The sequence below is a fragment of the Trachurus japonicus genome, chromosome 11, assembly GCF_045865225.1.
Source record: "Trachurus japonicus isolate A0001 chromosome 11, Traja_1.0".
NCBI classification, from domain to species: Eukaryota; Metazoa; Chordata; class Actinopteri; order Carangiformes; family Carangidae; genus Trachurus; species Trachurus japonicus.
In genome coordinates, this window is record NC_140917.1 from 14,086,142 (window position 1) to 14,105,874 (window position 19,733).

Consider the following 19,733-nt stretch of genomic DNA (forward strand, 5'->3'; position numbering starts at 1 on the left):
ATTTAACCGCTGCTCTGTTGCTAAACTAGCATCAGGCAAATCCATTTCGGTATCTACCTGGTTTATAGATTCAGATTAGATTAGATTGGATGTGCTGTCATTTTGCAATGTATAGATACCAGACAATAAAATGCTGTATTTGAGCATCTACTTCTAGGTACAAAAGAACAGGATTTATTGTGTCTTTCTCTGTATTCTGTGTCTCTCAGTCTATGTTATTCATCCAAGCGCAGGTCAGCATTACAGCATAAGCTATATATATATCCACTTCCAATAAGCAACTAATGGTACCCATAATTCTCTTATGTGCACACAAAACAAATCACACAGCTTCTCTTGTGCAGTACATGAGTACATTTTATTTGAAGATTGAATCTATGACAACAAAAAAAATACATCAAATAGAAAACATCACATAAAAATGCCATGCTATTAAACTGTAGCATATGTGCTACATCTACATTGGGTCATTCAAGGTTTTAACAACACAAACACTAATAACAAGTATCACTGAAAAAAACCACAAGGCATTTAGTTTGGTTTGGAAAACATATATAGATATAAACCTGCATATATCCGTGCAGCTGAAAAGGTAGATCGAAGGTAAGAAAGTGCAAATAGTATAACAGGGCTTCAAGTCAGTGCACTGAGACCACTGAGGCTCCATTCAAGATGATGAGGAACACAACACACCTTCAAAATGTCATTAGCAGCATTACCTGTGAGCGTTCATAACCAATCCTGTGTGTGATAATCACACATCCTTTAATCACCGATTCTACTCTTGCACGGCCACTCACCATTTTAATACCTGTCACATGCACTGAAACAATGGTAACCCTCAGTGGCCCTGGAGGACACAAAGTCTTCACTATAGAGACAGATATAAATAACAATGTAGGTAAGTACACTTAGATCATAGGTACATGACAGACAAAACAATCTGTGTCTCACTACTTGGTTAAAATGATTTTGCTCAGATTAATGGGTGATCCATATGTGTAAATGTCACTATAGTCATGCACAAGTGTCCACAAAAACTTTAACATTCAGGTGTTGAGAATTTCAGGGAGGAAAAGCCTCAGGAGCAGCATTCGGGTGACAGCCCAACTGAAACACTCTCGTCTAACTCATCAGATATATTAGGTATTGAGGTTCTTTAAACCTTACATGTATTTTTGCTTACCCTTAACAAAATGCACCAAATCCACCTAGAATCACCTCTGTGGTTGTCTCTCTGTTTCATTCAGGCCAGGTTACTGGTATATCCCTGTTTATCCACATTCATATAAAACACGTACCACCATTTGTGTCATCACCATTTTGCCATATGTGCTGTGTGAAGTCTTGGGTAAAACAACTCTGCAGTTGATTAATTGCAGAAAATATTAATACAAACAACAGCAAATACAGAATTAACTGAACGATAGCTGCTAGCAACAACACGGTCCTCATGTGAGACACAAACCAAACTGAGCATCTGGAACTGTTGAGTGAAAAAAAGAAAAACGAAAAGATGGCACCAAATGCTGGTTGTAGAAAGGTAGGAGTAAAAAGATGGAGGTGGAGTAAAAAGTCCCTTCTGTATTCATAAAGTAATGTAGATGTTGTAGTGGCACTGGTATACAAAGTCTCATCAAACCTCATCCAGCTCTAAACACAACACACTGAAATGACTCTTGGGCGGATTTAATTGTATCGGAGGGGAAATCTAACAAGTCTGTGCTACATGTGATACAGAGCACTGCACAAGTCACACACACACACACTGCTGCCGTGATGCTGATGGTGTGGAGGCATGCAGGCCACAGCTGGCAGCAGTGCAGCAGGGTTCAGACAATAGTCTTGAGCTCCTCCTCAGTCAGCTGGTTGACCAACATAATCTTGGTCAGCTGCTCGGCGTACTTCCCCTGGTCTTGCATGAAGTGCGGGATGCGTATGTTCTCCATCTGGGCCACCGGTTTCAGGCGGTCCACGTCTTCAAATGACACCTGAGTCCACAGAGAAATGGTATTAAAAATGGATTTAGCAACTTTTTCAACCTCAGTACAAAGGGAAATGATGAAACTGCTCCATGTGATGAACTACTAGTTTAAATAATTGACGGGAGCCTCAAACTGCTGGTGTTGTAAAACTGGGTCGGTGTCATAACAAACAGATCAACCATTAAAGTCACGTTGAACATCTGCAGCTGGAACATTGTTACATCGTGAATGGCTTCAGCTCCTAAGACACATAAATGCATGGTTTGTTACATAAACTTTATTTATAACTGCTCTCTCGTGCGTGTCTTCACTTCAACCACATCTATGTAATTAACAGCATCACTGTTGTTCAGTGTTGCACTGATGTTGTACAAACACAGAGGAGATACCACTAACATCTCTTCTACGCTCTTGATTGGTGGGTTTTTTGTTTGCAGTCAAGAGCATCGGTAAAACTGAAGAAAGTCACTTCTAAAAGAAGCATAACACCTGAGAGGGCAGACAAATACAGTAAATTGTTCACAGTCTGCATAACAATGAAGCCTGACCTGCCAGTCTGAAACAGAACAAAATGCCAATGGTCTATGTTGGATACAAGGACATTCAAAGGGAAGCTGTACAAACAGCCTCTGGTTGGTAACAGGCAGCAACCTCTGGGGCTGAATACTGTAGTCTCGCTTGCCAGACCCCCCTCCAAAGAAGAAGGGGTGAAAAATGAAGCCAACACTAGTCAAAAGCCAAAAGCTGAAGTTCATCTAATGACCACTAGAGTCCGACTCAAACAGTGAGTCAGTCCCCGTAGACTCCCATGTTAAAATGCTAAAAAACATGTTTACAGCCTGGTGCATTATGGAGAACTCTCATTTACATTTCATCAAGGCTTCAAGTAATACGTTCTGAATAAATGTGAGTACTCCCATCATCACCCCATCTGGGTTGCAAACTCAAACAGAGATGGTCAAGATGCCTCACCTTTCCTAGAGCCATCAGCAGTGGGAAGTTGATCTTGTCCCTGTATCTCAGGATCTTCAGGATGCCATCGAGGTAGACCTGGTCTTTACTGAAACACCCTGCAGTGTGAGAGGTCAGAGAAGAGAGACATAACATGTTAGGTTGTCTCTAAATTGAAAATGTAATCAAGTCCAATCTGAAAATACAGCCAACTCTTTGGACCCTTTAACCCTTTCTAGTGACATAGTGACCTGGTTGTGCGGTGTTGGTCTGCCCTCTCTTGGCTCTGACACAGTAGTCCCATCTGGTGTTGGGGTCCTGGACAAAGCGTCCCAAATTGTGGAAGAGCTGAGAGAAGGACATGTGGCTGGCTTGATAGACGGTGTAGTAGAGGAGGGCGGCGCGCCACAGAGTGGGGTCCTTCCTGAACAGGACACTGTGGATGCTGGCCAGGCCCTCCTCGGTGGGGTTCAGGGGCTTCAGGTTGTGCTTCTTCCTGCCCATGCTACTGCTCCACGGCTGGTGGCAGTTGTTGATGCCTCTGAAATAATGTGTGCCTGGTGACATGGGACAAGGACGATTTATACATTATATTCAAGTTCAAACTCAAGCCAACTTCATTAGTAGCAGTAGAGTTGGATGCATGGTCAGTATCAACACCAGTCTTGTTGTACCCACCGATCTCATGCCGCAGCATGCCCTCCAGCCAGTGCTCTCGTGCAGTGGAGACGTTGATGGTGAGTGTGGGTCTGCTGTTCACGATTGTCATGGAGGCTCTGGACAGGAGGTCATCCGTCACCTGGACGACTATCTGTCAACACAACGTTCATAGGACAACTGCATTAGAAAACTTGGCCTCCCAGTGGCCTGTAGAAGAGCACGACACAATGTCCCAGTGCAGATGCTCCCATTGGAGTGTGTGTACACAAACAAATGTAACTGACGCGGTACACAATTGTGTATTACAGTATTACTATTTAACTTACAGGGCTATTCAATATGCAAAATCATATCGCAAACAAAACATCATATTGTTCCTTCATGTCTGGATACTGCAGGATATGTTTTGTAGACCAGGGGGCCTCTTCAGCACCACTATTCATCGTGCTAACAATGCACATCATAAAGTGACACATTATCCTCATCAAAAAAAACAAACAAAAAGCACAGCTCACTTCATTCATGGTGTTGTTCCTATAGCTGCCCTCATTTCCTTTTTTAGACTAAACCAGACACAGGATGGTGCAGGACAGGTTGGACATTATCAGTTCTGTTGTACTTGAGAAATTGAGAGAATAGACTTCCTGTTGAGGCCTCTTTTCCTTCCTCCTCCTCCTCCTCCTCTTCCCTCTCCGGATATAAAACAAGCCTCGTCGGACTATGAAACACCCACAGAGAATCCAGTGTGTGGGTGCACACATGCACACGGTGTCTGACTAACTACCTCATCCTCAGGAGCTCAATGGAGAATTGCACTCAGCACTATTCATCAAACTACTCTGAACATTTGAACAATCGAAACTTTTGATCTTTCATCATATTTTACAATTTTCTGCCTTTTCTGATACTGTTTTTATTTATATATTTGTTATATTCTATATGAACGTGTATATATTTGTATTTCTATTCAGGAGAAAAGCCGCATATAATCTCATCGTACCTATTTAAATGACAATAAAGCTCTCTCTCCCTCTCTCATTGACCATGTGTATGAAGGGTGGGGCAGCTGTGTCACACTCTGGCACACACACACACACACACACACACACACACACACACACACACACACACACACACACACACACACAGAGACCCTGCTCTTCGTGTCCATAATGGAGAGAAGTGTGAGTAACCTCAGAAACGTCCATCACAAACATAGACACAAATGTATAACATTCAGGGGAGAAGATGTAAATGTTAATGGAGTATATATGAGAAAACAAGCTATGTTAATTACTGTTATTTACTTGTTTTTCTATTAAAAGAACAGATATGAGTAGCATTAGAGCAAGGGATCGATAAAAATAGTAATACTGTTTAAATCTATCTATCCATCTTAATGATACCCTTAGTGCTAGTATGTATGACGTGATGTGTTCAGTGGAACATTATTAACTGGGTGATGTAACATAGCTGACGGCTTCATAAGCACAGGTCCAAACTGGTTTTGATGACCCCAGTAAAGCAGAGACCTTGATGCCCTCCTGTCTGCTGCTCTGCACTGCTAATGTACAAATGCACCATGACGCAGACTCCAGAACAGGATCAAAATAACCTGTTTACTGTGTGCAGTGGGAGTTGTATTGTGTTTGTCATTGAAGTGAAAAGAAAAAATCAAAGCTATAAAAAATATAAGTGTGCAAATGAAGAGCACATCATCCCCTTCATGATCAAATTAGCCAGAGTCACGTGTCCTCTCACCTCCCCCATGCAGCCTTCCTTCTCCATGTATTTCTTCACATTGTGCCAGATGCGACTCTTGGTGAGAAGGTTTCCCCCGGTGACCTGCTCAAACTTCTCATAGCTGCCATATCGTTGCAGGGCAAGTTCCATGATGTGCACTGCCTGTAAGAGATGTAGCAGAATACATCATGTAAAAGCTGCCTGTGACCAATGTCACTAACTGCCTTTGACATGCTCTGCTGCTGATGCCTTCCACAAACTGCACTCTTCACTGCGATGCTTTGAAGTGAAAGATGACTGTAAAAAACACAAATCACGAGAAACAAATTCAAAAAAGAATGATGAGTAAACCAGCACTGGATCCCTTACAGTTTACCCAGAAGGAACATACTATATGCTCCACTGGGCCCATTACTTGGATGAGCCAGGTGGTTACATGAGAACTATGTTCTTTGATTTTTCAAGTGCCTTTAATACCATTCAACCCATTCAATCCCTCAAAGGGATAGGGAGGGATGGATCTCTGCTTCATGTCCTAGATTGTGGATTACCGGACAAAACAACCACAGTACACCAAACCAATAGATAGATATAGAAAGATAGATAGATAGATAGATAGATAGATAGATAGATAGATAGATAGATAGATAGATAGATAGATAGATAGATAGATAGATAGATAGATAGATAGATAGATAGATAGATAGATAGATAGATAGATAGATAGTTTCATAGACACGTAGATAGATTCATAGATAGATAGGTAAAGAAAGATAGATAGATAGATTCATAGATCAAGAAAGAAAGATAGATAGTTTCATAGATAAATAGATTGATTGATTGATTCACAGGTAGATACAACGATTCATAGATAGATGGATAAAGAAAGATAGATAGATTCATAGATAAAGAAAGAAAGATAGATATTTCATATAGATAGATAGATAGATAGATAGATAGATAGATAGATAGATAGATAGATAGATAGATAGATAGATAGATAGATAGATAGATAGATAGATAGATAGATAGATAGATAGATCGATCAAATAAATAAACATGTGGTTACACAGTCTTACCTGTGTGAGGAAGCGATCTGAGGCGGTATCATGCTTTGCCAGGACGTGTGGAGATATGGGGCTGCTGTATTCAAACTGCGGATTGTAGTTGAAGTCAGCCTTGAAAAACTTGGCCTTCTCTCTTTCCACATTAGTCGGCTTGACGGCTGCAAGGATGCAGAGCTTCTTGGCATTCTCCACTTCACGTTTGAATGCTGCCTTGTGCAATGAGGGAAACTTAGTGAGAGGTGAATTGGTGAAGCACATCTTCCTGAGCTGTGGAACTGCACGAGGAGTTAGGCCCATCGTGCTGCCCACCACCGCGATGCCCCGCGCCGGTTTAGGCAAACTGGAGACTGTGTCTGAGAGGACACAGTTTGTCTGTGCGGGCTTACCATTACCTTCTTGAGCATGCACCTTTTTAAAAGCCATGCCTGGGTGGCTTCTTCTACCAAGTGTGGCACCACATTTCAAAGACGTTTTGGACTCCAGAGACTGCTTTACGCTCTCCCACTCCTCCTCCTCAGCCTGCAGCAGTATGTTGCAGCTGCTGGTGCCAGTGCTAAAGAGGTCTTTGAGGGCACTGGAGGAAATCTTCTCCAGGTATACCTGGCTTGGACTCACCGTCTGGTCAGCAGAGTTTAAGACGTACTTTTTGGACATTTCTACCTCCGGCCAGTGAAGTCTCTCTGAAATGAGTAATATGAAAGAACATTAAGGGAGGATAGTGAACGTGTCTGCAGATTACTTCAGAATCACCTTCACATTCAGGCTTTTTATAGCTAGCTCGATAGACTAATCCACTTATCAAGCCAGGATAAAATTAGATCTATTCCAGCGCCAAGATAAAAAAGAGTAATAAATAGTTAGTGTGATGAACCATGTTTATACATCTCTGTAAGCAAACTAACAACTGCTTTGCTCAACGTTTGTTTCTGCTGCAATCAAAATAATGTGCTCTGACTACAACAAACCTAAGTTGTCTTGTCCTGGACTACTGTTATGTCAGCAGTCTGCAGCTATGCCCCAATCAGTTTCATGAGTCAGTATCCTCCTCGCACAGAGGAAATTATTCCCATCATGTCTCTAGGGAATAGCAAAACAGCACAGGAGTCAGAGTGCAGGGCTGTGTGACTTCTAGCGAGGCAACCTAGAACGTCATCACCCCGGGAACAGACTCTGTGTTCGGACAGGAGCACTGAGGCGGAAGCCGTGCAGCCACATACAGGACAAACTAATGACCCTGGCAGCACAGTAATGACTGGGAGAGGGAAAAGTTGAAATCTGAGCTTCGCTGGCTCGCTGTGTGCTCAACAATCAAATCAAATACGATTACCTAACACATCAGCCGGCTATCTCATCATTCAGCTCAACTGATGTGATAGATACTGTAGGCAAAGCAGTAATCCTGCTAGTGAATACATGATGGATGAGTTAGAGTTTTACAAAGCTAGACCAAGACAGTTACCATGTATGATATTACATTTATGACAGCAAACACAGTCCTAAAACCACATAGGCTACAGCTGCAAAATATCTGCTCCAGCATCTCCCTATCACTAGCCTACTATCAAAATATCAAAGTAATACCATTGGCTTCATTAGAAATTAATGATTGGCAATAATTAGCATGATTCAGCACTGAAGCACTGTCATGAGCACTACAAAATCCAATGGACCAAGGCTAAGAGAATAATCAATAAATTCGTGTTGACGTAACGATTTTGTTGATGTTCATCAGTTCATTGTGTCTTTCTGGTAATTATAACAATTAACAGCTGACTGACTGGACCTTATATTTTAACTTATCCCACCTTTAACAGAGCCACCTTGGTATAACTGATGATACATCACTTGTTTAAACCTAAACAAACTGATATATACACAGTATTACATGCAATAATTCACACATACCTTCCTGTTATCATAATACTGAGTGAAACACAATCCATGCTTCAGTCGCAGAAAGATAAGAGCAACATTACCTGTTACTTTTATTGACTCCAGCATCCTTCGTTGAGGTATCCAGCTGAAGCACAGAAGAACACTAGCGTTAGTTAACAGATTTAACCCAGCTAAATTAGCCGGCTAATGTTGTCCACATAAATAAACCAAACAATTACACGAAGCTATTAGTCGCTACGCATTCAAGCATACAGAAATAACTGTTTAAAACATTTAGTGGCTGTTAAATGAACTGACATGGACTGACCAGACCCGCCTACACCGACTCCCTTGCAGAATGACAAGCAAAGGCGACCTGCCTCTGCTTTTGACTGATCTGTTTCCATGGTTTCCGTGTAGCTACGCAACACACTGGACACAATGCACACTGGGAAATGTAGTCTCTCTCTTAGGAACAGATTTAAACTAAATATAATGACTTTTTTGTTGTTGTATGTATGTTGCATGTATTAGCCAGTTAGCTGATAAATATTACACTGAGGTTGTAAAGTATAATGTTTAACTTAATTTTCTTGAAATGCAAGGAATGATACATGTTGCAATATTTATGTATTTATATAATGAAGAGAATCCTTCCTCAACTGAAATGTATTATGTGCATTCGGTCAGCATTAAAACCGATTCAGCCTTGACTGTATTATGCTATTATGTTTTCAGTACTGTATTTCAGTTGCACATGACCATTAAATGTGACATCCTTTTTTCCATGCAGCCTGGCTCTGATTGGCTAATAAGTGTAAAGCTCGACTGGTTCATTCTGATTGGTCCTCAAGCGTTTCCTCCAACGGTTGGAGTCTGCGCAGTAGGCGCAGCGCTGAAATTCAAATTTGAACAGACGTTTGTTTTGTGTGAGGACTTGGAGAGAGACAGAAGAACCGAGCGGTCACACAAGAGAAGCTGGGTGTTGCTTAGCTGGCTCGTTTGTGTACACATAGTGGTGTACAAGAGTTTTTAGTGGACACATAGTTGAAATATTGCTCGAGTGGGGATACGTGGTTTAAAATGGATCCGTTTACTGAGGTGAGTAAAAGGCGTTACCTAACGTTCACGTCGATACCTAAGTTAAAGTACGTGGCTAACGTCATGTTAACAAAGCTCTGTCAGTGTTTCCAGCAAATGCTAACTTACCAATCGTAACGTTATTATGTTTTTATTCATTTAACACTCTTACTAGATATACGGTGTGTAGCCCACGGCAGGAGACCCATCTGTTAGTTTCGATAGCACAAACCGTGGCGTAAATGTAAAGTAAAGTTACCAATGTCAAATCATATCACGTGTTGTTTCTTTGTCTTGTCCATCATCGTACGTCTCAATTTTGACCTGGAGACAACTAAACTGCCTACCTACCTCATGTTTCTAAATATAGTATATGTAGCTAAACTGCTGTTTGATTCACCTCTTGAATAGAAGAGATAATATAACATCCATATCCATGTGTTTCATCTGTTCTCTCAACCATAAGCATAACGACCATGAACGTTATTCAAATGCAGCTACTTTGTCTCCATTTAAGGAAATGCTATGTGTCAGGGGGGAAACAACCCAACACTTCTTGGCTCCCTTTACATACTCTTCTGCTTTTTTTTCTGTTACAAACTAACACTAGAAGTGAGTCAGCAGTGAATGTGTGATTACAGATGTTGTTACTGGGTTGGTTGCCCCAGCCAATGGAGTTTGAAATTTCAAACCAGGGAAGTACAAGCAGCAGGAGTGGCTCATTCCTGTGGCATGCTGTAAAATGTGACTTGAGGTTTTCCACAGTGCTTGGAGAAAAGTGTGAAGGCGGTGCAACACAACGGCAAGAATGTGTTTGGGCTTGCACACGGTACAGCCCAGTAAATCAGACCGTGTGACAGGCTCTGTGAGGAAGGGAAAGGAATGCCATGCCATACCAAGAAAAGAGTCAGCAAACAGAGGGCTTCTTGTGTCTGATTTGTGTGTCATCAGCTGATCAAATGCTTTAAGTAGCACATATAAAAAGATCTGAGTCTCTGATTTTGGGTCATGGCAAAAATAATATCACGTAGGACATTCAGAGCATGTACACAGTACATTACACAGTTAATGCCAAACATATTGAGGCTATTTATAGTTTCCTGCGAACATCAGTTGAAAAACTTATTGTGAAGTTGCTCTGGTAAATAAGCTGCAGAGGCAAAAATAGTTTGTTGGACTAAACTCTTCACAATCAGTCTTTATACTATATGCTACACTTTAGAAAACACAAGAACCTGACACGCTTGACGCTTTTAGATGCTTTTTTGCTTATGGCCTTCATCAGGTCATTGTTGATTTTGATTTGACCTTTGCCTTCCTCCATGCATTCTTATGTAGACTTATTTATCAACAACACGCCTTGAATGTCAAAGTCTCTGTGATTCTTGTCTGTAGCATAAGAGCAGTGCCTCTGAACAGTCACTAATCTTTGTACCGGCTCATGGAATTCTTGGTTTCCCTTGTCAAACTCATCAAATACACAATCCAACAACTCCAAAACGAGAAGTACGAGAAACAACTCGTCTTGTAACATTCCCTTATTGTCTCATAGCGTGGTGAATGTGCAGGTCCCAACTTCCACGAGAGCGTTTTGGAGTTTGATGAGGAAAACCAAGAAATCCCATTAGCCTCCGTAACGTAGCTCTGAGCAGCTCGTAGCTCTGCTCCACTGTTCTAAAAATAGCTTACAACGAACCTACTCCTAAATCTATAGGGATTATGGCAATGGGCCAATTTGCCAAAATGTTGAACTATCTCTTTAAGACTGTCCAATCTGGGGTAATATTTGAGGCTGCGTCTTGTGGTGTTGGTGCCACCATTGTGTATATAAAGTTAAAAGTGCTGTTTTTTCCCCCAATAGAAACTACTGGAGCGGACCAGGGCTCGCAGAGAAAACCTGCAGAAGAAAATGGCTGAGAGACCAAATGCAGCAAACAGACAGATGGTCAAAAGAGCCAGAGAGCCACTGGCTGACACCAATAGTGTGATCAGTGAGCCTGCCATTGATAAAGGTAGGAGCCTGTTTGCTGCATTGCACTAGTCTGAGACTTAAGTTTGAGTATCTTTCTTATATTTCTCCATCATTTCCTCCCAGTTCCACAGGCTTCCTCCAAGCCGTCTCCCTCCAAGCGCCTCTGCTCAGGCGAAAACGTCCACCCTGCAGTTGGTGAGGAGAACCAAGAGCCGATGATGACACGTCCCGTGCCTTCGGATCCTCCCACGGACAAAAAACCTCCATTGGGGCCAAGTGGCAGATCTTCCTCCTCCCTGGAGAAGACTGCTCCCCGGGCGGCTGTTCAGTGTCAGGCAGAGCAGCCGAAAACTGTCCAGCCAGAGCCAGAGAAAATGGCTGTCACCCTTGCTTCTGATGATTCGAGCTGCAGAGAGGCAGAGATGGTGCCTGCCCGTCCAGCTACAGAGAAGAACCAGGAGGACCAAGTGAATGATCCAGCTCCATGTGCTGGTGGCATGAGATCGCGTCTACAGAGGCTGGCTGAGCAAAGAAAATGTTGGGATGGATCCAGTAAGAATATCTTAATAACCTTTTGAGATACTTCAGTTTGATATAACAATACTTGTTTTAGGGCTTTTAAAGTGAGTTCTGGTCTTCAATGGGGTGGGCACTGTAAGGGGAGCCAGTGAAAGTCAGGTGGCAAAGAAAGAAAAGGCCACGACATGTCAAAAGAAAAATACCATACCTATGATTTTCCCATGAGTTTTTTATTTGTAGCAGAAAGGATTTGTGTTTCACCGTCAGCTTGGTGCTTCAGTGATTCAAAGTTAGAAAATGGTCATCATTTGTCCTGTCCCAAAGTAATCGTATTACTTCTTTTCAGGCGCATCTGATGAAGCTCCATACTGTCCTCCGCTGTCTCCAGTGAAGAGACAAGCTGAGGTCCCACCGGCCACAGCCGCCCCCTCCGTGTCCTCAGGAGCGCCACTCGGGAGGAGAGGCAGATTGGCCAACCTCGCTGCAACCATTGGATCCTGGGAAGACGACCTAAGCCATGCTAATATCCCCAAAGAGGATGCAAAAGAGAAGTCTGGTAAAGCTGTTCCCAAGTTAGCTGCCAGAGATGCCACAGCGGCTGCCAGCACTAAGCCCAGTGCAGCTGAAGGCCGTGTGGTGGCCAGCTCCATTGCAGGCAGCAAGCCTACATCCATCTCTAATCAGGTGTGTACCTGCCTGGTAATACCCCATTCTTTAGGTTTTTCTTTCTCTATAAGCTGTCTGCTATTTACGTCCACACTAACATACCTGAAAGCAATGAGAAAAGGTTTGAGAACCGCTGAACAAGGCTACTGGGATATTTCATATTTGTTTTGTTTCATATTTTGAAGATGACTGGTAGAGATCTGACTGTGTGTTTATTTTTCACCAGGCTGTGCGTTCTCCCATCAAGTCTAGCCAAGTTGTTCCCCCAAGCCCTCAGAAAACTGTCACCCCAGCAGCCAGACCTGCACCCGAGTCAGTAACCTCTCCTCAGAAGACGGCCAACAAGGGCAGGACCTTCACCTGCACTCCTCAGAAGAGCTACGACCGTGGAACTGCCCTGCCATCCAGTCCCCAGAAGTCTGGCCCCTCCTCCTCCTCAACATCCGTGCCTCAAAGCCCCCTGAAGAACCAGGCCCTCAGCAGGGGTCTTAACCCCACAGCCAGCCCTCAGAAGCCGGAGCTTTGCCCCAAACCTGCCACAGTTGCCCCATCCATCCCCCAGGGAAAGGCCAATGCTGGAGGTCCTAGTGAGTTATTCTGTCATTAATTTCAGAGTGGAGGGATGATACGCTCTCTCTGTGGTATGAATATTTTCTTTTGTAGACAAAGGGAAAAACTCAGCTGACTCAGCTAAAAGAGAGTTCCTCAAATGTATCTCTAAGACTTTTTTATTTTTGTTTATCATGTACACAAACATTTTACCTAAGATGTGTTTACTGTCTGCTCTTGTAAGTTGGAAAAAAAAGGAAACACTGCTTTTCTTTTCCACCAGGTGTAAAATCCTTCCTGGAGCGCTTTGGAGAGCGCTGCCAGGAGCGTAGCAACCAGAGCTCTCCAGCAACAACCCAAGTCAAGACTCCCACTACAACTCCAGTGGTCACACCCAACACTAAACTGGTACAGGAGAGACTCAGAACTGCACAGTCTGCAAACACAACCACTGCTGATCTCACCCAAAGAATGAAGCTGGTATGTTAATGCGCCAGGTTCTACAGTGTTTTGGGATCATTTTAAAACAATGAGCAAAATGACATTTGATGATGATTGAATTGTTCATTTCAGGAGCGTGAGTCTGAGCTGGCCCAGATTCGCTCTCGCTTCCAGAAGGGGAACAACATGTGGAAGAACAATGATGAAGCAACAGAAACCAAGAAAAGTTCAGATGTCATGGTAGGTTTACAAACTTTTATCTGACAGACAGACGGACAACAGAACGTGGTTATCTTTTAATAGCATAGAAAACATTACATTTCATATATGATGTGCTTCTTAGGAACAGCTTGTCAAGCCTGTTGACAGTGGAGTTGCCCCACGTGAGCCACAGGATGAACCTACAGCACAGCAACCTGAGAAAACAGACACACCAACCACGGTCACTCCTCCAGGTACGCTATTGGGTCTTATCAGCTTTGACTGGTGAATGCAATGAACATGTTGCCCTTTATGCAGATGGTTCATTCAGCTTGAAGTAAAAAAGATGGCTTTCAAGGGCTCAGCAGCTGTTTTTACATGGCTAACATGGATTATTTTAAATAGCAGGTCATGGATTGGACTTGACTCCAGCACAGACATCCAGTCCTCTGAGAGAAGCTACATTGACCGTCACTAAACCAACTGATGAGAGGGTAGAGAAAGAGGAAGAGGAGGTCACTGAGAGAGAGATGAACGTGGACGAGGAGGTCACAGAGAGGGAGATGAACGTGGACGCGTCGATCAACTCGGCTGTTATCAACGAGCTGTTCGATGGAGTCCTGGATCAGAGTGAAGATCGGGATGAGGAGGACGATGATGAGGAGGAAGATGCTTTGAATATCTCCTCCATGTCCCTCCTCACTCCGCTGGCAGAGACGGTGGCTGCTGTTGTGAAGAGTCCAGAGAGGAGAATGATGGTAGGCACCAACATCACATCTGTCTCCACTCCAGCTGTTACTTAATAAAAGATGTACTGTTGATTTGAGAGACTAACATTTCAAGAGCTTAACAGGAAATGTTTTCTTTGTATCTTTGTGCAGACGTCAACTCCGGCCAGTTCATTCATTGTGAAAAACAACACTCCAGGGGTTTCCAAGCCTAGCAAGTTCCAGAGGGCTAACGTAGTACGCAGCGCCTCCTCGGAGAGTGTTGATGCACTGGACGAAGACCACAAGCTGCCTTACAGGTGAATTGTAGTTGTAGCTATCAGAGACACATGAGACAGATACCTCACTATTGCAACAAATATGAATGAATAATGTGTATAATTTTGTTTTGTGTGTGTGTTTTTAGCATCGATGCTTACAGGTCCACCAGAGTGAAGGAGACTGAGAGACCCCACGTGAAACAGGTTATTGTGAGAAAAGAGGATGTTTCTAACAGAGCAGAAGAGCCCAGAGGATCCAGTGCGTTCAGCATCAAACAGAAGTTGAAGGTGTGGAATGAATGCTCTTCGACATAAACGGGGAAAATGGGGCACATTGTCTGGAAAAAAAAGTGTTTCAAACCAAGTACGGCTTGTTAAGGCTTTCTGTCTGTGTGACGGATGATCCCTTCTCTCTGCAGGTTCTGACGAATGAGATGAACATGCAGCAGACGGTCATTCATCAGGCCAGTCAGGCTCTGAACTGCTGCACGGATGAGGAGCACGGCAAAGGATCCCAGGTGGAGGCTGAAGCAGAGAGGTTGCTTCTGGTGGCAAGTGAGTTTAGCCACACACGCATGACTTGTGCTGTACACATTCATAGGGTTGTAACATACGGTATCTTGAACTACATTGCCCCCTGTGGTTCATTTTTACAGTTCACATTCTTAATTCAGGCTGTGGGGATTTCTCTGGACTGAGGCTTTGATGTAATTAAAAACACACCACTATTTAAGGTGCTTCTCTTATGTTTATATGTAAACAAGACACCTGCCTTGTATTAATAATAGAGGACCCACTAGATTTGCTTTTTTTTTTCATTTTCCTCCTGTGGATCCAGTTTCTTTTCCCTGAGTTTGAAATCCTTGTATTGTGACAACCCCACGAGCCACATTTCAACACTGCCACCACAGCCAGTCACTGTATATAACATGAATCCCCCCAGCCTTTGGTGACACCTAGTGGTAGAATCAAAGCTTGACTTTATTTTTTTCCTTTGACTTAGTGGAGAGGAGGGAGGCACTGAAGGCAGAGTTGGACCATCTGAAAGGAGGACAGAAAAAGGCTCCTGCAGCTCCAGAATCCAGCAGCCTGTCGGCCTCCACGGGCTCCATCACCCTGCAGGAGTTACGCCTGCCTTTGAAGGCAGACTTTGCTTGCTCCACTGCCAACAGACCAGGTAGCTTCATGACAAGAGATTAGAGCTGCACCTCAATTTAGAGACTTTGGGGTTTTTTATTGTTCTGCCGATCATCAACGTGATTATTTTTTTGGTTGTTAATATAGGGTCGACCAAATATTCCTTCTTCATCATGATCCGAGCCGGAGCAGAGAACACTGTGGCCACTCCACTGGCCAGCACGCACCGTGGCCTGAGTGGAGACACCCTCACCTTCCCCACCAAGTTCACCATGTAAGTCAAACACTCAGAAATAATAATGCACGTCATGTTAATAAATAGTCCATCCATCCATTAGCTGTACCACTTTATGTTTGAATACTGATCGCTGCTCCTCTGCCTTTTCACCATTAGATCTGATGTCTCCAGTGACTTTGTCATTGACATTGAGGTCTATGGCTTGGTGAGTGTCTCCACAATTACAATGCTCTGATTACAAATGAATGGTCTGTGTTTTCAAGTTTCTTCAAAGTCTTTAATTTTGTAAACACAACACACAAGATTTTTTAATTTACACACTCCCCTAAGGATATTTTGACATGTGTTATTTAACAAATGATTTATCATCAAACTGTGGAATTCAACACAGTACAACTATTTAATTCCCAAAGCACTGGTTAAAAAAACAAACAACAAACTAAGACCTTGGGCTAACTGACTAAGGACACCTACAGGTGCAGAAACCGGAGGTGTGCAGTGACAAGAAGAAGAAGCCCAACAAATCAAAGGTAAATCTCCTCTCCGACATTTTTAGTCTGAAGGAACATGCTTAAATGTTGTGTCTGTGTGTGTCCATATAATCTAGAAGTTGTTTTACTTGGAGGGATATAATATTAACTGTTTACTTTTGTCTTTCCAGGCTATCACTCCAAAGAGATTCCTTGGCATCACCGTAAGAATTTTACATCTATTTTCTGTCCACAAACATATCTCTCTTGGGAGTTAAATGTTTGAATTAATTTGTTCTGTTTTTATCTTACAGAAAAGTGTACAGACACCAGGTATGTATATATTTTCAAAACCAATCTCTACACAGAAGTTTGTAATGAGTCAAATCTAGTGAAACTGGGATCCTGCAGGTCCACTGTAATGTGATCGTTGAAACCTTTTGCATCTCAGGGTGATGGTAGCTTGAAGTATTGCCACTTTATTACAGCTGAGAGTCTAAATCAGAACTGATCAAATAAGCTGCAGAAACAAGTTATTTAATTTTCTTTATCCCCTATTTTATGAGTTTAACAGCCCCATCTTCTTACAATACATATTTATATAGCACATTTGGTTGTCCAAAGTGCTGTACAATAAAACACACAAGCAAAACTAGTGGCAATAAAACTAGATGGGATACAGGTAATGTACAGTAGCTACAATAAAACATGCAATAAAACAAGAGTGAAGACATAAAACCTAACTAAAATGCCAAGGAAAAGAGATGAGTTTTTAAAAGAGATTTGAAGTGCTCGAGTGTTTGTGCAGTCCTGCAGAGGCAGGGCTTTCAAGGAGATTTGTTCAAAATTCTCAAAAGATAATCTTCTTGAACATACACTTAACCATACTGTAACTGAATTATGTCTTTAAGTCAGCCACCAACACATGTTACACACGGCTTAGTTTTTCTTTACTAAGTAAACTCATCTTGATGTGTGTCAAGCTGGATAATGTTGGCTTCATATACACTAACTTATATCCTCTGTCTCTGTAGTTGTGGCCAGTCCAGGAGGCCCCAATGCTGTCCGCACAAGTAACTTCATCCTGGTTGGATCACACAAGCTCACTCTGTCCTCAATTGGGAGAAACAAATTTCCTTTGGAGAAGGTAAAGAAACCACTAGTGTCACTTAAATATTCTCCCTCTGTCTGCTTATCTTCACACTTTCTTTAATTTTCTTCCTGATTCTGCTTTTCCTTTGTGGCTGGCCTGGGTCTGAGGACATGATACACACTGTACATGCCAACAAGTGGCTCACGAGGATTATAGTGCTACATCTGTGTACAGGCTTTACAGAGACTGTCATCTAGTATGTGTGACAGACAGTATGCCTCATTCACCTGCCTTGATGTCTGTCTTTTAGATCAAATATGATGGATGTGAGAGAGAACTACTCAGTGGCATGTTTCATACCAAGGTTACTACCTGCCCTATTGTCTATTATTTCTTCTATTGCCTGTGTGGGACACACAATAACAAGGAACACTCTGAGCTGCATGACGTTATCCTAACATTATCAGCCTAATCTGCTCTAAGTGGGGAATGTAATGTGCTTCTCACCTCTGTCTATGCTCATCAGGTGCTTTTTAACCATCTTATAATGGGACTTGCATTTGAACTTTCTTTGAACATATTATGCACTTGAAATATTTTTTAAATCGTGACCATTGGGTTTTAAGCTTCTCATGAAGTGTCTGTTGTAAATCCAAGGTGCCATTCTTGTGCCCCCTGGAGGGCCACATCTACCTCAAGTTGCAGTGTGAAGTTGGCTCAAAGGTGGAGGAGAGGGGCTTCCTGGTGAGAACAAGAAAATCAAATCATTTCTACAGATAGATGGATGCAATCATTTGTTGCCATTTTTGATTTTTTTCTTCTTGTATCCCAGACAATGTTTGAAGATGTTAGTGGATTTGGAGCTTGGCACAGAAGGTGGTGTGTCCTGTCCGGGTACTACATCTCCTATTGGACCTACCCAGATGATGAGAAGCGCAAGGTAACTGCCATCAAAGAGCTTCTGGGTTTACTGTTTTCTCTCTCTCTGGGCTCACAGCTCTTCAATGTTCACTGTAAATCACCTTGGTAACTGATGCTAAAACCTGCTCTAGCACCGGTTCACTTCAGAGGATCTGATCAAAACCTGTTAACAGACAAACTACTGACCAACCAGATCAGTGAGAAGTGATCTTGACTTGGAGTCATTAATATTCACACAGGATCCTGACAAAGTAGACAATAAAATGATCAGTAGAGATAAGTGTGTAGAGTCCAGTGTGTCCTCTAAAAACACACTAAATAAATACCTAACTATTATAGCTTCATTTGACCTGAACGCATATTCTTTAATGTGACAGGATCCTGACAGAGGTGATGATGACTTTACTCAATGGGGCTCTTAGCCTTTGTTTCCCCATTGACTCATCTTTTTTATTTTTTTTAATTCTGTTTTTCTTTGACAGAATCCAATCGGTCGCATCAACCTGGCAAACTGCACCAGTAACAAAGTGGATCCAGCCAACAGAGAGTTTTGTGCCAGACCAAACACATTTGAGCTAATTACAGTCAGACCACAGAGAGAAGACGACAGAGAGACACTAGTCAGTCAGTGCCAGAACACCATGTGTGTCACCAAGTAAGTTCCCAGCACTACAATTATTTACAGTGCATACACACTAACATGTCACTTTTGTCGTCTGTAGATAACTGACTTTGCAGCTGCTGAGCATTGTTTGTTTCTCTTTTCAGAAACTGGCTCAGCGCCGACACAAAGGACGAGAGGAATATGTGGATGAAGAAGCTGAACCAGATCCTGGTAGATCTGCGGATGTGGCAGCCAGATGCTTGTTACAGGCCACTGTAATCTCTGCACTTTGTCACAACCAGCCCTTCTCTCGTTTGGACTGTCAGTATCAGTGACGCATGCAATTACTAAGTGCAATACAATATGACAATTGTTAAATATTTGTTACTTGTGGGTGTTTTACAGGAGGTAAGTTAAACAAACACAAGTTGTTGCTCAGAGGAAAGTAAACTAAGCCATACACGAGGAACATTTCAGTACAGTATTTTTTGCAGCAGTCTGGGTTGTAACTATATTTTATACATTTCCACATTGATTTGATTATGTTGGTTTTTGGGTATCGTTGCATTTCGG

General features: G+C 42.5%; 2 protein-coding genes across 5 annotated transcripts; one reads left to right on the plus strand and one right to left on the minus strand.

Moving 5' to 3' along the window:
- Nucleotides 1-1,673: 1,673 nt before the first annotated feature.
- Nucleotides 1,674-8,691, minus strand: matcap2 (microtubule associated tyrosine carboxypeptidase 2). 3 transcript variants are annotated; one of them, XM_085791152.1, is made up of 9 exons: nucleotides 8,615-8,691; nucleotides 8,383-8,426; nucleotides 6,799-7,086; nucleotides 6,419-6,612; nucleotides 5,358-5,501; nucleotides 3,615-3,747; nucleotides 3,188-3,493; nucleotides 2,958-3,055; nucleotides 1,674-1,991 (listed from the first exon to the last, which is right to left on the minus strand). In XM_085791152.1, the coding sequence occupies exons 1-9, from the start codon at nucleotides 8,686-8,688 to the stop codon at nucleotides 1,833-1,835; spliced, it is 1,440 nt and encodes a 479-aa protein (XP_085647278.1). In that variant the 5' UTR covers nucleotides 8,689-8,691; the 3' UTR covers nucleotides 1,674-1,832. The 3 variants fall into 3 exon arrangements, with proteins under 3 accessions (XP_085647278.1, XP_085647277.1, XP_085647275.1); XM_085791151.1 differs by having other exon boundaries at nucleotides 6,793-7,086; XM_085791149.1 differs by having other exon boundaries at nucleotides 6,419-7,086.
- Nucleotides 8,692-9,174: 483 nt separating this feature from the next.
- Nucleotides 9,175-19,654, plus strand: anln (anillin, actin binding protein). 2 transcript variants are annotated; one of them, XM_085791153.1, is made up of 24 exons: nucleotides 9,175-9,382; nucleotides 11,223-11,373; nucleotides 11,457-11,885; nucleotides 12,199-12,536; nucleotides 12,745-13,102; nucleotides 13,348-13,547; nucleotides 13,641-13,748; nucleotides 13,852-13,963; nucleotides 14,118-14,467; nucleotides 14,591-14,736; nucleotides 14,844-14,985; nucleotides 15,117-15,252; nucleotides 15,701-15,874; nucleotides 15,982-16,108; nucleotides 16,229-16,277; nucleotides 16,549-16,602; nucleotides 16,734-16,766; nucleotides 16,857-16,875; nucleotides 17,577-17,689; nucleotides 17,946-17,999; nucleotides 18,293-18,379; nucleotides 18,468-18,575; nucleotides 19,039-19,211; nucleotides 19,325-19,654. In XM_085791153.1, the coding sequence occupies exons 1-24, from the start codon at nucleotides 9,365-9,367 to the stop codon at nucleotides 19,437-19,439; spliced, it is 3,594 nt and encodes a 1,197-aa protein (XP_085647279.1). In that variant the 5' UTR covers nucleotides 9,175-9,364; the 3' UTR covers nucleotides 19,440-19,654. The 2 variants fall into 2 exon arrangements, with proteins under 2 accessions (XP_085647279.1, XP_085647280.1); XM_085791154.1 differs by having other exon boundaries at nucleotides 12,745-13,099; nucleotides 13,351-13,547; nucleotides 14,115-14,467.
- Nucleotides 19,655-19,733: the final 79 nt, after the last annotated feature.